We start from the raw sequence: 16,074 nt of genomic DNA on the forward strand, positions 1-16,074 counted from the left end.
GCCCGCCACAATGCCCGGCTATTTTTTGGTTGCAGCCGTCGTCATTGTTTGGCGAGTCCGGGCTGGGGATTCGAACCCGCCACCTTAGGTAAAGTACGTGGCTGGCGCCTTAGCGGGTTGAGCTATAGGCGCCGAGCCAGTACTACCAATGTTTTAATGAAGCCACAGTGTTGCTTCCACAGGCTTCGTGAACTGGTAGTGGCCAGTCACATCACCCTTTGTTGGTGCATTCTCAAAATTGTGGCAGAAATTAACTACTTTATTGTTGGATATGGTAGCTTATACAGTATTGGTATTTCAAAATAAAAACATGCCAAAGGGAAATATTACTGTTAAAGAATAACATTTTAATGACATAGATTAATGTTTGAAGTGAAGATATTTTAAACATCACTTTCTTTGTTTTTATTTTGAAGAATTCAGAAGGAACTCGCAGAAATTACATTGGATCCTCCTCCCAACTGTAGGTAAGTATGGATTTTTATATACTTGTATCTTTTGTGGAAGGTACATTTGAACTGTTGGTCTGATGTGCAAATGTGGTTGTCTGATTAATCAGTGTAACTATCACTGTGGTTTGGACTTAAATGACCATGGAAGACAGTGGTGGTGGTTGTCTCTGTGCAACAGTGGAATTTTTAGCAAGTTTGTAGTGATAGAGTCGAGTTGCTAAAAGTAGTGCAGTGCAATAAAAATGAGATAATTGTGTTTGTTACTCTATAATTTTATTATCTTCTAGTAGAAGAGGTGTTAGGGTCTTAAATGATTTCTTTAATGAAAGAGTAAGATATTTACTATTTGATAATTATTTAGTTGTCCTGCTGGAAATTGATTTTTTAAAAATGCAGGAAGAGTAAACAGTGTTTCTTCACGGTTTGCATTATTTCTGAAGGCCATTGATTGTGACTAAGAATGGGTGATTTGAGGCAGTGATGTTAATTTAAATATAGAACACTTTCTTTTATGACTATTACTTAATTTTCTGGTCAGTGTTTACTTATAGGAAATAAGAGTGCTTGCTTGGAAATGAATGTTACACAGATAGAGAAAAAGGAGAAAAATACCCTCCTATTTTGTGCTGTTCTTTTAGGTCTGGTGTAATAGCTGGAAGGTAGCGGGGTGTCTATTTTAAGACTTTTTTGTTTTGTTTTGATGTGAGGTCAGTGTTGGAGCTGTGCCAACCTGGAATTTTTTTTTTTTCCGACACATTGAATGTAAGTGGGAAGATTGAATCCAGGTACAATTTATTGTTTGCTATAACACCTGATTTTACTGACACTGGTTTTATGTGAAAACAAAGATACCAACTGTAAGAATTAATGAAAATGAAAATTTGCCGATGGCTAAATTGATAGTTGGGTAATTGACAACTATTTTGTGTAGGAAAAATTCTAGTAAGGCTTACTATTTTTGTGGTGAATCCAATATAGTTGTTTACAAGAGAGTCATGTATAGCATATAAACTTGCAATAATAATGTTCAAAGAGTGTATAACTCATAGTACAAATATTTCTTTGTTAGGTAAAATCGTTTAACATACCATTTTTTTTACTCTTAAGATCTGTTGCATCAAAGCTATTTCAGTGGCAGATCATTGTTTAGTTTTCAGTGGCCAATTCATATAAGTGGATTGATTTGTGGAAAAACTCCAGGTGGAATTTAACCTAAAATCCCTGGTTTCTTAGTGTTTGTTTTAATGATCCAAATTTGTTTTTTTAAATAAGCCATTATATGTATTATTATTATTATTATTTTCTTTTTGGCTGGGGCTGGGTTTGAACTTTCCATCTCCAGCATATGGGGCCAGTGCCCTACCCTTTTGAACCACAGGCACCACCCTATGGGTATTATTTTTGTTAACTTTCTTATGAACAACTGAATTAAGTTATGTGGCCTTAATTTATATATTTGTTTGCTTAAATTTGGATGACAGATTATTGGAAAAATAATTTACTTTGTTTTAGTGAGTTTAAGGCTCTTTTTTTTCTTTTTGAGAGATAGTCTCACTTTGTCACTCTCAGTAGAGAGAGTACCATGGTGTCACAGCTCATAGCAACCTCAAACTCTTGTGCTTAAGCTATACTCTTGCCTCAGCCTCCTGAATAGCTAAAAAAATGCCAGCTATTTTTTTTTTTTTTTTTAAGAGACAGGGTCTCGTTCTTGCCCAGGTTGCTCTTTAACTTCTGAGATCAGGCAATCCATCTGCCTTGGCTTTCCAGAGTGCTAAGATTACAAGCATGAGCCACCACACCTGGACTTGTTTAAGGGTCATTTTGATAAATGGAATCTACATATAACAGCATGCCATATAGACTATTTGCAACCTTGCTATTAAATGTTTTGACTTGTTATGGATAATTTAACTTAGATTAAACCAATATTGTAAGCATGCACAAAAGCTTAAGAGGCTGAGGAAAGGAATTATGTAATGGTTATTATTAAATAAACCAAAATAATTGAACCATAGTTCTGTTTAAGAGAAAAATTTAACTATAATGTCATCTGAAATTTGGAAGCTTACTTTGTCATTGAGCCTTAGTTAATTATACCATTACTGGCTCATATGTAAGCGCTTCATAAATAAAGCAGAATATATTTAATAGTTTTTCATTTTTAAATGTAGAAGTCACACACAATAAAGCCTTCAGATAATTTTGGGAAAGATACCTACTTGAGTTACTTTTCTGGCCTATGGGAATTTGCAAGGAAATCCACTTGTGGTCTGAGCATTGGATAACCGGTAAGTTTGGGTCTCTAGTGCAGTGGCTTTGACTCCTTTTTTTTTTTTCATTCCTAAATAGTTGTTTGTACCGGGTCAGGCAGAAAGATCCTCAACCCTTACGTGGTGCTTTCTTTGGGAAGCAGAGGATCCTCTGTGCAGTGGCTGTGGTAATCACAACTAAGTGGTGATGAGTTGTATGTTCCCTGTGTGCTTATGCTACTTTATATGGATGTTTGGTGTGCTTGTTAAAGTGGATTACTGTGGGCTTTGGATTGTTTGGTGTCAAATATTTGATTGTGGTTTGTAGTAAATCTGCCTGTCTTTATTTCAATGAAAATGTGGTTACTCTCTTCAGAAAGAGAAGTCAGTTTTACTTTGACTTATTTTTGGTCAAAGTTAACAGTTATTTTGTGGTTGATTTTTAAACGTTCTGTGCTGCCTGCATGTGTGGCCTTAAGACAATAATGAATTAATTTGTAAAAATATAGCAAAACTATCTGTCTAATAGAAGGACTTAGAGTCCCTTACTTAATCATAAGTTACATCTTATTTCAGAAGGAATCATTCTCTTAGTGCTCACTTTGGGTATTCTCTCTCTCAGCACATGTGCCTCTCAAAATCCGACTTTTTGGTTCCCTGAATAGTGTTAGTCTATCACAGAAAAAAATTATGTGTGGGGGAACATGTGTGGGTTTATCTGTAAAGAAGGATTTTGTATCTTGGTTGTGTGGGAAGGAGTGTGTGTGTGTGTTGCATTCCACTTAGAGTGTGGTTTATGCTATTTTCTGAAATCTTAATAGTAGGATGACCCAATACTGTGTGTATGCCAGGTCAGATAAGAGATTTCTGAATTTTGGTACATCTTTTATGTGATGTCAAGTTAAACTTCTCTTCAGATCATATTCAAGGAACTAGTATGTATTTTTTAAAATTGTTGTACAAATCTGTTATTTGAGCATGTTGGGAATATAAAGTCTCCCTGAATCATAGTATTCGGTGTAGATAGATATGTTTATGTAAGGGATTTTTATAGGAAATTACTTGTTACTCTATTATATTATTGGTTAAATTTTTTTTTTCAAATTTTTTGAATAACTTAAATGTTTTTAGAAAACATCTACAAATGATTTAATAGATGGAATTAGTTCTTCTAATAGGAAATACATGCCTTATATATTTTAATTTGTTCTCACTTTATTGTTCTAAAACGAGGTAAAAATGTAAATATGGCTTTATTTTTTAAGTTGGGTTAAATTTGTCTTTATCTTTTTTTTCTTATATTGCTCACAATTTAAAGACTAAATGTTTAGAAATAATTGAAGGGCTCAGTGCCTGTGGCTCAAGTGTCTAAGGTGCCAGCCACATACACCAGAGCTGTGGGGTTCGAATCCAGCCCACCAGACAACAACGACAATGACAACTACAACCAAAAAATAGCCGGGCATTGTGGCGGGCACTTGTAGTCCCAGCTACTTGGGAGGCTGAGGCAAGAGAATCACTTAAGCCCAGGAGTTGGAGGTTGCTGTGAGCTGTGATGCCATGGCACTTTACCCAGGGCGACAGCTTGAGGCTCTCTCTCAAAATAAAATAAAATAAAATAAAATAAAAATAATTAAAGGTTTATGATGCATCTAAAAGTTTTTGCTTATAAATTTATAGAATCCATAGGAACACAAACATAGAAAATTATATATGTATTGAGTGAAATTTGGTATATCCTTAGATTATTTCCCATAAATAATAGAATATATTTTGCTTGGCTTCAACTCTTATGTTGATTAACATAACTGACCTGTGACCCTTGCAAGTCTGTTCTGAGGCCTCTGCAGATCCACAAATGTTTTCATACCATTAGCTGAGTTAGCAGTACTGGGTTGTTGGCTAGAATTGCTCACTGCATTAGGACCTTGCATATCACGTTAGCTGGATGGAGTAGGTTAGAGTCATTTTATATCTTTAGGTCCTCTAACAGGCAGAATTGCTGCCCTTTATAAGTAGCTGCATATTATGACTTTCACAGTTCTTCACAGATTCTCAGAAGCTGATTTTCTTTCTTTCTTCCTTCCTTCCATTTCTTTCTTTCTTTCTTTTCTTTTGAGATGAGGTCTCTTTTTGTCACCCAGGCTGGAGTGTAGGGGTGCCATCATAGTTCACTGCAGCCTTGAGCTCCTGGGCTCAAGTGATCCTCCCACTTCAGCCTTGTGAGCACCAGGGACTAGGTACATGCCACCACACCAGTTAAAAGCACAGATCTTAAATCTGAGCATGCCAGTGTTTTCATTTATATTTCCTCAGTGCTAGGGGAGAACTGGTGGTTAGTGGGCTGGAAAATCTCTAAATTAAAATAAAAAATTTGGGGCAGTGCCCATAGCTTAGTGGGTAGGGCGCCAGCCACATACACAGAGGCTGGTAGGTTTGAACCTGGCCCAGGCCAATTAAACAACAGTGACAGCTGCAACAACAAAAAAAATAGCCAGGCATTGTGGCTTGTGCCTGTAGTCCCACCTACCTGGGAGGCTGAGGCAAGAGAATTGCTTAAGCCCAAGAGTTTGAGGTTGCCGTGAGCTGCAGCGCCATGACACTCTACCCAGGGTAATAGCTTGAGATTCTGTCTCAAAATAAATAAATAAATAGAATTAAAATTTTTGTTATCCAAACCATAACTTGTTCATCTGTTCGCAGAGAAGCTAAGTTCAGCTTCTATTATAATCTGATACTGCTACAGTTTGAATTAGGTTATGAGCATAGGAATGACAGGGAATCCCTGTTTTTTGAAAGTAGACTAAGATTAAATTATTTGTTAGAATTTTGATTTTTTATATACTAACTGAGCAAGTAAAAGGAGGAAATAAAGAGCATGTAGTTCTGTTGTAATGACAATTTACACTTTTGGACTGGAACTCCTAAGCTCGAGCAAACCACCCACCTCAGCTTCCCAGAGTGTAGGATTACAGGCATGAGCCCCTGTGCAGGGCCTCACTTTGCGTATTATGAAAATGTTGATATGAACATTTATGTACAGATTTTGGGTGGACATGTGTTTTCATTTCTCTTGGGTGTATACTTAGGAGTGGAATTGCTGGGTAATACAGTTAAGTCTGTGTTTCCCACCAGTAGCGTTATGAGGGTTCCAATTTCTCTGTAACCTTTGCAAAACTTGTTGTCCATCTTTTTTATTATAGCAGTCCTTGTAAATATAAAATAGAATTATATTGATGGATCTTTTCATGTGCTTATTATCCATTTATGTATCTTATTAGGAGAAATATCTTGCCCAATTTTTTTTTTTTTTTGGAGACAGAGCCTCAAGCTGTCCCCCTGGGTAGAGTGCTGTGGCATTACAGCTCACAGCAACCTTCAACTCCTGGGCTCAAGCGAGTCTCCTGCCTCTGCCTCCCAAGTTGCTGGCACCACAGGTGCCTTCCACAACGCCTGACTATTTTTTGGTTGCAGCCGTCATTGTTATTTGGCAGGCCCAGGCTGGATTCGAACCTGCCACCTTAGGTGTATGTGGCTGGTGCCTTAGCCACTTGAGCCACAGGTGCCAAGCCATCTTGCCCATTTTTAATTTAATTTTTTTTCAAGGTTTTAGACAATTTTTTAAATTAAGTCATAGATCACATAGATCATGTGTACATTAATGCATTTATGGGGTACAATGTGCTGATTTAATATAGAATTAGGAATGCTTATATCACACAGGTTAATATATACCTCATCTCGTTTAACTTAATTATTGTGTTAAGACATTTTAACTTAAGTATTGTGTTAAGACATTTATACTCTATATTAATAGATCTGACATGTACCCTTAGATTATGCACCATAGGTGTGATCCCACCATTCACCCTCCCTCGGTCTAACCTTCCCCCTTCCCTCCCATCACCCCTTCCTCCCTCCTTCATCTTGGGCCATAGTTGTGCTCTATTCTTCATATGAAAGTGTGAGTGATTGTAAATTGGTTTCATAATAGTACTGAGTACATGGGATATTTTTTCTTCCATTCTTGAGATACTTTACTAAGTAGGATATGTTCCAGCTCCATCCATGTAAACGTAAAAGAAGTAAAGTCTCCATCTGTTTTTTTTTTTTTTTTTAATTTTTTTTGTAGAGACAGAGTCTCACCTTGTTGCCCTGGATAGAGTGCCGTGGTATCACATAGCTCACAGCACCTCCAACTCCTGAGCTTAGGCGATTCTCTTGCGTCAGCCTCCTGAGTAGCTGGGACTACAGGCACCTGCCACAACGCCCAGCTGTTTTGTTGTTGTTGTTGCAGTTTGGCCAGGGCTGGGTTTGAACCCACCACCCTCAGTATATGGGGCTGTTGCCTTACTTACTTACTTCCTGCCTTACTCACTGAGCCACCCAAGTCTCCATTTTTTTAAGGCTGCATAATATTCCATGGTATACATATATCACAATTTATTAATCCACTCATGGGTTGATGGGCACTTGGGCTTCTTCCATGACTTGGGTATTATGAATTGAGCTGCAATGAACAATTTGGTGCAAATATCTTTGTTATAAAGTGATTTTTGGTCTTTTGGTTATGCACCTCGTAGAGGAATTGTGCGGTCAAATGGCAGGTCTACTTTTAGATTCCGAGTATTCTCTATACTTCTTTCCAAAAGGGACATATTAGCTTGCACTCCCACCAGCAGTGCAGAAATGTTTCCTTTTCTCCACATTCATGCCAACATTTGTAGTTTTGGGATTTTGTTATATGAGCCACTCTTACTGGAGTTAGATGGTATCTCAGAGTAGTTTTGATTTACATTTCTCTGATGATTAAAGACGATGAACATTTTTACATGTGTCTGTAGGTCATGTGCCTATCTTCTTCAGAGAAGCTTCTGTTCAAGTCCCTTACTCACAATGAAATGGGATTACTTGTTCATTTCTTACTAGTAAGTTTGAGTTCTCTGTGGATTTTGGTTCTCAAACCTTTGTCAGAAGTATAACCTGCAAATATCCTCTCCCATTCTGAGGGCTGTCTGCTTGCATTACTTACTGTGTTCTTGACTGTGCAGAAGCCTTTTAGTTTGATCAGATAATAGTAATGTATTTTTGGTGTTGCTTCAATTGCCCAGGGGGTCCTCCTCATAAAGTATTCTCCCAGCCCAATTTCTTCAAGTGTTTCTCCTATACTCTCCCCAAGAATCTTTATAGTTTCATATCTTAAGTTTAAATCTTTTATCCAGTGAGAGTTAATTTTTGTTAATGGTGAAAGCTGTGGGTCCAGTTTCAGTCTTCTACAAGTTGCCAGCCAATTTTCCCAGCACTGTTTATTAAATAGGGAACTTTTTCTCCATTGAATGTTTTTAATTGGCTTGTCAAAGATCAAATGATGATAAGTGTCTGGGTTCATCTCTTGGTTCTCAGTTCTGTTCCATACATATACCTCTGTATTTTTGTGCCAATACCATGCTGTTTTGATCACTATAGATTTATAGTATAGTTTGAAGTCTGGTAGTGTGATTCATCCTGATTTGTTTTTGTGTAATGTCTTGGCTATTTGAGGTTTTTTCTGGTTCCATATAAAATGAAGTACTATTTTTTCCAGATCTTTAAAGTACAATGGTGGTGCTTTGATAGGGATTGCATTAAATTTGTAAATTGCTTTGGGTAATATGGAAATTTTAACAATGTTGATTCTTCCTAGCCATGAGCATGTTATGTTTTTCCATTTGTTAACATCTTCAGCTATTTCTTTTCTCAGAGTTTCATAATTCTCTTTATAGAGATCTTTCATGTCCTTTGTTAGGTAAATTCCCAAATATTTCATCTTCTTTGGCACACCTGTAAAGGGAATAGAGTCCGTGATTGTTTTTTCGGCTTGAGTATTATTGGTATATATAAAACCTACTGATTTGTGAGTATTGATTTTGTATCTTGAGATGCTACTGTATTCCTTGATCACTGTTAAGAGTTTTGTAGTTTAGTCCCTGGGGTTTTCCAGGTATAAAATCATATCATCTGCGAAGAGTGAAAGTTTCATCTCCTCTGAGCCTATTTGGATACCTTTGACCACTTTGTCTTGCCTGATTGCGATGGCTAAGACTTCCAGTACAATGTTAAAAAGCAGTGGAGACATTGGGCAACCTTGCCTGGTTCCTGATCTGAGTGGAAATGTTTTCAATTTTACTCCATTCAATATGATATTGGCTGTGGGTTTGCTGTAGATGGCCTCTATCAGTTTAAGAAAAGTTCCTTCTATATCTGTTTTCTTAAGTCTTCTTATCATGAAAGGATGCTGGATATTGCCAAAAGCTTTTTCTGAGTCTATTGAGACAATCATATAGTCTTTGTTTTTTAGTTTGTTTATGTGATGTATTATATTTATAATTGAACCAACCTTGAGACCCTGGGATAAAACCCTCTTGGTCATGGTGTATAATTCGTTTCATGTGTTGCTGGATTCTGTTTGCTAGGATCTTTTTTTTTTTTTTTTTTGTTTAGGAAAGGTTTTTATTGGTGGGGGGAGGGAGGCTGCAGAGCAGCACCAAGGAGGAGAGAAAAGAGAGGAGAGAGATAAGGAGAGAGTGGGAAAGAGAAGAGAGAGAGAGTAGAGAAGAGTGAGGGGGAAGACAGAGGAGAGAGAAGGAAGGCAGAGGGAGGTGAGAGAGAGAGAGAGCTATTTGCTAGGATCTTACTGAATATTTTTACATCTGTGTTCATTAAGGATACTGGTCTATAGTTTTGTTTTCTTTTGATCTTTTCCTGGTTTGGGGATCAGGGTGATATTTGCTTCATAGAATGTGTTGGGAAGTATTCCTTCTTTTTCAGTGTTTTGGAAAAGGTTAAGTAATATAGGGACTAGTTCCTCTTTAAAAGTTTGGTAGAATTCTGATGTGAAGCCATCTAGTCCTTGATTCTTCTTTTTTAGGGGATTTCATATAGTTGATTCTATTTCAGTACTCGATATAGGTCTGTTCAGCATTTCCAATTCTTTCTGATTAAGTCTTTGAAGTTGGTGTGCTTCCAAGTATTGGTGAATTTCTTTCAGATTTTCATATTTCTGAGAATAAAGTTTTTTGTAGTATTCATTAAGGATTTTTTGAATTTCTTAGGTGTCTTGTTATTTTGCCTTTGCCATTTCTAATTTATAGGGACTTTAATTTTTTTCTTTTTGGTTAGGTTGGCTAAAGGTTTATCAATTTTGTTGAATTTTTCAAAAAACCAACTTTTAATTCATTGATCTTTTGAATTCTTTTGTTTTTGATTTTATTTAATTCTGCTCTAATTTTATTTATTTCTTTTCTTCTGCTGGGTTTGGGGTTGGAATGTTCTTCCTTTTCTAGTTGCTTAAGATGTCCTATTAAATTATTGACTTCTGCTCTTTCTGTTCTCTTGAGGAAGGCTTGCAGAGCTATAAATTTCCCTCTTAGGACTGCCTTTGCAGTATCCCACAGGTTCTGATAATTAGTGTCTTCATTATTGTTTTGTTCCAAAAATTTGGCAGTTTCCATCTTAATCTCATTTGTGACCCACCTATCATTTATCATAAGGTTAGTTTCCATGTCTTTGTATGAGTATTCAGATACCTGTTATTGGTGAGTTCAACTTCTATTGCATGATGATCCAAGAAAATACAAGGAATGATTTTTATACTTTTAAATTTGCTGAAGTTAGACTTGTGACCTAAGATGTGATCGATTTTGGAGGATCTTCCATGGGCTGATGAGAATAATGTATATTCAGTTTTCTTAGGATGAAATGTTCTGTAGATATCTGTTACATTCAATTGTTGTATGGTGAAGTTTAAGTCCAAAATTTCTTTGCTTAGTTTCTTATTGGACGATCTATCCCAACATTGCCAAACGGGTGTTAAAATGTCCAACTATTATGGTGCAAGAAGATATTAAATTGCTCATGTCTGTTAGGGTCTCCCTCATAAATTGAGGAGCATTCTGGTTGGGTGCATAAATGTTAATAATTGAAATCTCATCATGTTGTTTCCCTTAACAAATATGAAGTGACCATCCTTGTCTTTCCTTACTTTTGTTGGTTTAAAGCCTAGTGTGTCTGCAAATAAAATTGCCACCCCTGCTTTTTTCTAATTTCCATTTGCCTGGATTACATATATCCATCCCTTCACCCTGAGTCTATATTTATCCTTTAAGGTAAGATGAGATTCTTGTATGCAGCAGATGTCTGGGCTGAGTTTTTGTATCTAGTTAGCAAACCTATGCCTCTTAAGAGGACAGTTTAACCCATTCACATTAATTGAGAATACTCATAAGCCTGGTAATATTTGGGTGACAAGTTTTTCAAAAGTCCAGTGGACATTTTGAATCTTTTCTCTACTGTGGAAATTGGGTTTTGGTCAAGAATTTCAGAGTGAGTTTACCTTAGTGGTAGAGCATTGTGCTGGTCATTAGGGAAGATAGGTCTGAAGATATCCTAAAGAGCTGGTTTGGTAATGGCAATTTGTTCAGCGTATGTATGTCATTAAAGTATTTAACTTCTCTGTCATAAATGAAGCTCATTTTAGCTGGATACAGGATCCTTGGCTGAAACTTGTTTTGTTTTAGGAGATTGAAGGTCCATGACCATCCTCTTCTGGCTTGAAAAGTTTCAGCAGAGAGATCTGCAGTCATTCTAATATTCTTCCCCTTGTAGGTTTTGATTTTCTTAAGTCTGGCTGCTTGCAAGATTTTTTCCTTCATATTAACTTTGGTGAAGTTAGTTATAATGTGTCTAGAAGATGCTTTATTTGGGTTGGTGCTGGGGTTCTGAAACTGACAGCTATCTGAATTTCAGTATCTCTTGCCATGCTTGGGAAGTTCTCCTCAATTATCTCTTGGAGTAGAGTATCTGTACTTTTCAGACCATCCTCTTCTCCTTCAGGGATTCCTATGAGGGGAATGAATGTCTGCTCTTTAGGAGTCGTCCCACAATTCTCTCAGGGAATGATCCGTTTTTGCTCTCCACTTCTCTTCCTCTTTGAGCCTTTGGAGCGTTTCAGAGTTTTATCTTCATTGTCAGAGATCCTTTCTTCTGCCTGCTCTCTTCTGTTACTGAGGGATTCTACTGTATTTCTCAGATCTTGGAGGGCTGCAAGTTCTTGCCTCGATGTCAAAATCTTTGGTGAATTTGTCTTTGAATTCATTGAATTCTTGAGACAACTTTTGAATTTCTCTTTGAATTTCTAATTCCATTTTTACCTCCATTCTGTTAATCTTATTTGCAATTCAAATTTTGAATTCAGTTTCTGACATCTCAGTCATTTATTTATGAATGGGATCTTCTGTTGTGTCTCCTTTGTCATTCCTTAGGGGAGTTGACCTACTCTGATTATTCATGTTGCCAGAGTTTTTCCGCTGATTCTAACCCATGATTATTTTTCACTGTTTGGCTAGAGAAGCTGGCAAGGTGAAATTGAATTGAGGGCTCCTGGAGTTGTAATTAACCAGCCCTTTACCAAAGAACTGGGACTGGTGATTGTGGCTTTTCCCTTAGAGCTTTATAAAGGTCCCATTTAGATCTACAGCCTGAAACTCTGAGGATCTGCTTGGTGTGGTGGGGTAGATGGCTCTGACTTGTATTCAGCTAGTCTCTGACCAATCCTAGTGAATCAGTGGCTTAGGGCTGAAATCTCAGCTATGGAGATACATAAGCAACTAAGGACCCCACACACACACCCCACAGGCAACAACTAGAAAGGGAGAATCACACACTCCCACAACAACACAACCAGGGTACAACCTTGGTGGGTCCCCAGGTGATCGGCCCAGGTCAAGAGTTCCAAACCAATTGTCCTGGTCAACATGAACACCGATTATGTGGGAGAGTTCAAAAGGTCTTCAGCAAGAGTTCAAAAGGTCTATGCAATGCAGCAGGGGTCCACTGGCAGCTCAAGTGTAACTTACTCTGGTGCTCTGTGGAGTCAGAAAGGCCCATCCAGCAAAATAGTCCAGGGGGACTGGTGCCTCCTTCCCCACCTTGCACCTCTGTCACACGGTGCAGGCACTGGTAGCCCCACAGGGCTGTGGCCCAGTTACCTCTAATGAGCAAATGCACCAGGGATTTGGGCCTGCTAGAGTCAACACCCCGTCGGCCAAGCGACCACACTCTGCCACCAGCCGGCTGGGGGAGTTGAAGTCTGATTACCTTTGGTGCTCAATGGAAACTAGGTAGTGTTCTACCTGAGCTCATTGCAAACCAGAGGTTAAGAAAGTAGCAAATGTTTTTCACCCTCAGAGGTGGTACTTCTGCCCTAGCTGCTCTGCTCCTCTGGTAACCCTGCAATGCGAGATCTAGCTCCCTCCAGCAGTCCACAGAATTGGGGAGGTTTCTCTCCAAAATTTGACCCCAGCAGGATTGCTCTATTAATGCTGCTGCTAGGTGGGAGGTGTCTCCACTCAGGTTCCCACACCGCCATGGTTCCCTCGCTTCCACCCGTTGTATGGAGACCCAAGCCTCTGCCCGCTGCTGAGTTGCTCTTTCTCAGAGCCAAGCCAGCCACCTTACCCGCTGTGCCTTTCTACACTGTTACCAAATTCACAGGTACAGTGTAGCTGTGCTACCTCAAACCATGCAATGCCCAGTCTTAACAAAGGACACGAATGTTCTGGTCTCTGCAAGGGTTGAGCTTCTAGACTACCAGGCCAGGGGGAAGGGTGGACTGGGAGTTCAAAGTGGCAGGGAAAATATTTGTTCAGCCTTCATGCCAGGCAAGAGAATGCCCAGGCTCACAGCAGGGACTCTCTGGAGAAGGAGTCCCAGAATGCGTTCCAGCAACTTGCTCCCATGGGGTAAGAGAAGAGGACCTCAGTTCTCGGCTCAGTAGTAGAGATCTCACAGCAAGCAAGCAAGCCTCTTGGGGAAGGGGATGGACATGTGTCCTCTTTGGGGTGGGTTCTGTACCTGAAATTTGTTTCCTTGGAGTTGCAACTTGCCTCAGCAGAGAAGAGGTGCAATTATCAGTCTCTTCTCTCAGCTCAGCTCCCACCCTTCAGCTTTGTTGGATTCTTTCTGGCTGTTATCTCTCCCTCTGGATGGGAGCTTCTGTTGAAAGCTGACTTCAGTTGGCTATCATTCCCCATTCCCCTTTGCTCTTTGTTGAATGTAAAAATTGGAGTTAGGTAAAATAGCCAACCTGAGGTTTTAGTAGAATACAAGGCACATTGAAACAAAATGAAGAAACAAACAAACAAAAAAAATCTGAAACACAATCAAAAACAAAAACAGAAAAAAACCCTCAAATAGCCTGATGTAAGCAATCTCAGCAACCATAAGAGGAAGGGGAGGGCTCGGCGCCCGTAGCTCAGTGTCCAGGGCACCAGCCACACACACTAGAGCTGGCAGACTCCAACCTGGCCCAGGGCCCACACAACAACAACCGCAGTGAAAAAACAGCCAGTTACTGTGGCAGGTGTATGTAGCCTCAGCCACCTGGGAGGCTGAGGCAAGAGAACTGCTCAGCCCAAGAGGTTGCCATGAGCTGCAATGCCACAGCACTCCATTGAGGGCAACATAGTGAGACTTTGTCTAAAAAAAAAAAAAAAATTAACAATAACTTCCTTACTCAGTGGCATTGCTATTATCCTGGTCTCATATCTTACTCAGAACCCTAAAATGGCAGAAAAAAGGGTGGCCACTATCTCTGTGGAGTAATTTGAACAAGGAGACCTCTCCCTCTCCTCTAAGGCGGTATACCAAGCAGAATCTTTCCCATTTTTAAATTGACTTGTCTTTTCATTGTTCAGTTATGAGAATTATTTATATTTTTTGGATGTAAATCGTATGTATCAGATATTTGATTTGCAAATATTTTCTCATTCTGTGGATTGTTTTTTACTTTCTTGATAGTGACTTCTTTTTTTGAGAGAGATTCTTGCTTCTGTTGCTGCAGCTAGAATGTAGTGACATCATCATAGCTCATTGTAACCTCAAACTGCAGGGCTCAAGCAGTCTTCCTGCCTGAGTAGTTGGGACTACAGACACCACACCACTACGACTGGCTGATTTTTCTATTTTTCGTAGAGATGGGGTCTTGCTCTTGTTCAGGTGGCTTCAAACTCCTGAACTCAAGGAATCCTCTTGCTTTGGTCTCCCACGAGTGCTAGTATTACAAGCATGAGCACCATGCTGTTCCTTGATTGTGACCTTTAGAGTGCAGAAGATTTTATTTATTTATTTATTTATTTGAGAGAGTCTCAAGCTGTTACCCAGGGTAGATTGCTGTGGTGTCACATCTCACAGCAACCTCAAACTCTTTGGCTAACAGGATTATCTTGCCTCAGCCTCCCAAGTAGCTGGGACTACAGGTGCCCGCCACAATGCCTAGCTATTTTTTTATTGCAGTTTGGCCAGGGCCATGTTCAAACCCACCACTCTCCGTATATGGGGCCGGTGCCCTACTCACTGAGCCACAGGTGCTGCCCCTTTAGTAAGTTTTAAATCAGAAAGTGCCTCTAACTGGTTTACTTTTCATTATCTCAACTCATTAGTTAAGGCATTCCCAGCATAGAAGCGGCTCTAATTGGACATAAACCTAACTATTGTTGTGTCTTACTGATCATAGTGAGGAAAGTGTATTTTGCAGATCCTAATAGCTAAAATTATATATGTAGGGAAAACGCAGGGGTTACTTTTTAGAAACTGTGTCATGGAACAGGAAGGCTTGGAGTCGGAAATTAGAAATAGTGTGTAGATAGGTGTGATCTCCAGAAACAACAGCCAGTCCAAAAATGTAATTATCATTAATTGTTTTCCTTTTCTGGTTATTGTAATATTTGTACAGTATTTTGTAGCTTTTAAAGGATTTTTATATATAATGTCATTGAGTCTTTTCAGCCACTCTGTGAGACTCCTAATTTGCTCAGAGTTGTGCAGCCAAAAATGGTTGATTTAAATTTAAACCCAGGTTCTTTTAAATCTTTCATTCTTCAGTTTTCCATTTGTGACTAGATAGAGGAAATGCATTCAAAATTGCATTTGTGTCTAGCTATTTGTGGTTCATTTAAGGAATTAAAAAAAAACATGAGGCAAACTATTAATAAAATGTCATTTGTACTATGTTTGATTTTTGTTTGAATTCCTTCAGGCAGTATCAGCTAGAATATATTGAAAAATAATTTGGGTGTAGTGATTATTACCTTACCCCTTCGTGTGTCTGTATCGGTATTAGTGTTATTACTGGCACTTGTCAAAGTTCAGGCTTTCTTTACTTTTGACAGTTCTTAACTCAGTGTTTGCAGTTACTGTTATTCAGCCTGGTTTATAAAAGTTCATAAAAGTTGAGAAGTCAATGAGGGAAAACTTTAAGGAGGGAGGTGAACTAGGCTTTTAAGAGTGGGAATTTTGGGCTCGGCGCCTATAGCTCAACCAGCTAAGGCGCCAGCCAC

At 38.8% G+C, this 16,074-nt stretch overlaps 1 protein-coding gene across 2 annotated transcripts in view; it reads left to right on the forward strand.

The window, feature by feature from the left end:
* Positions 1 to 16,074, forward strand: part of LOC100944131 (ubiquitin-conjugating enzyme E2 E2) — a 385,813-nt gene that overhangs the window by 18,780 nt on the left and 350,959 nt on the right. For both annotated transcript variants that reach the window (XM_012806185.2, XM_023513730.1), the window contains exon 3: positions 417 to 467. In XM_012806185.2, coding sequence (XP_012661639.1) covers positions 417 to 467 — 51 coding nt within the window. The remainder of the gene's footprint in view (positions 1 to 416; positions 468 to 16,074) is intronic.

This window comes from Otolemur garnettii, unplaced genomic scaffold (genome assembly GCF_000181295.1).
Source record: "Otolemur garnettii isolate 467f Iridium unplaced genomic scaffold, OtoGar3 scaffold00002, whole genome shotgun sequence".
Taxonomy (NCBI): domain Eukaryota; kingdom Metazoa; phylum Chordata; class Mammalia; order Primates; family Galagidae; genus Otolemur; species Otolemur garnettii.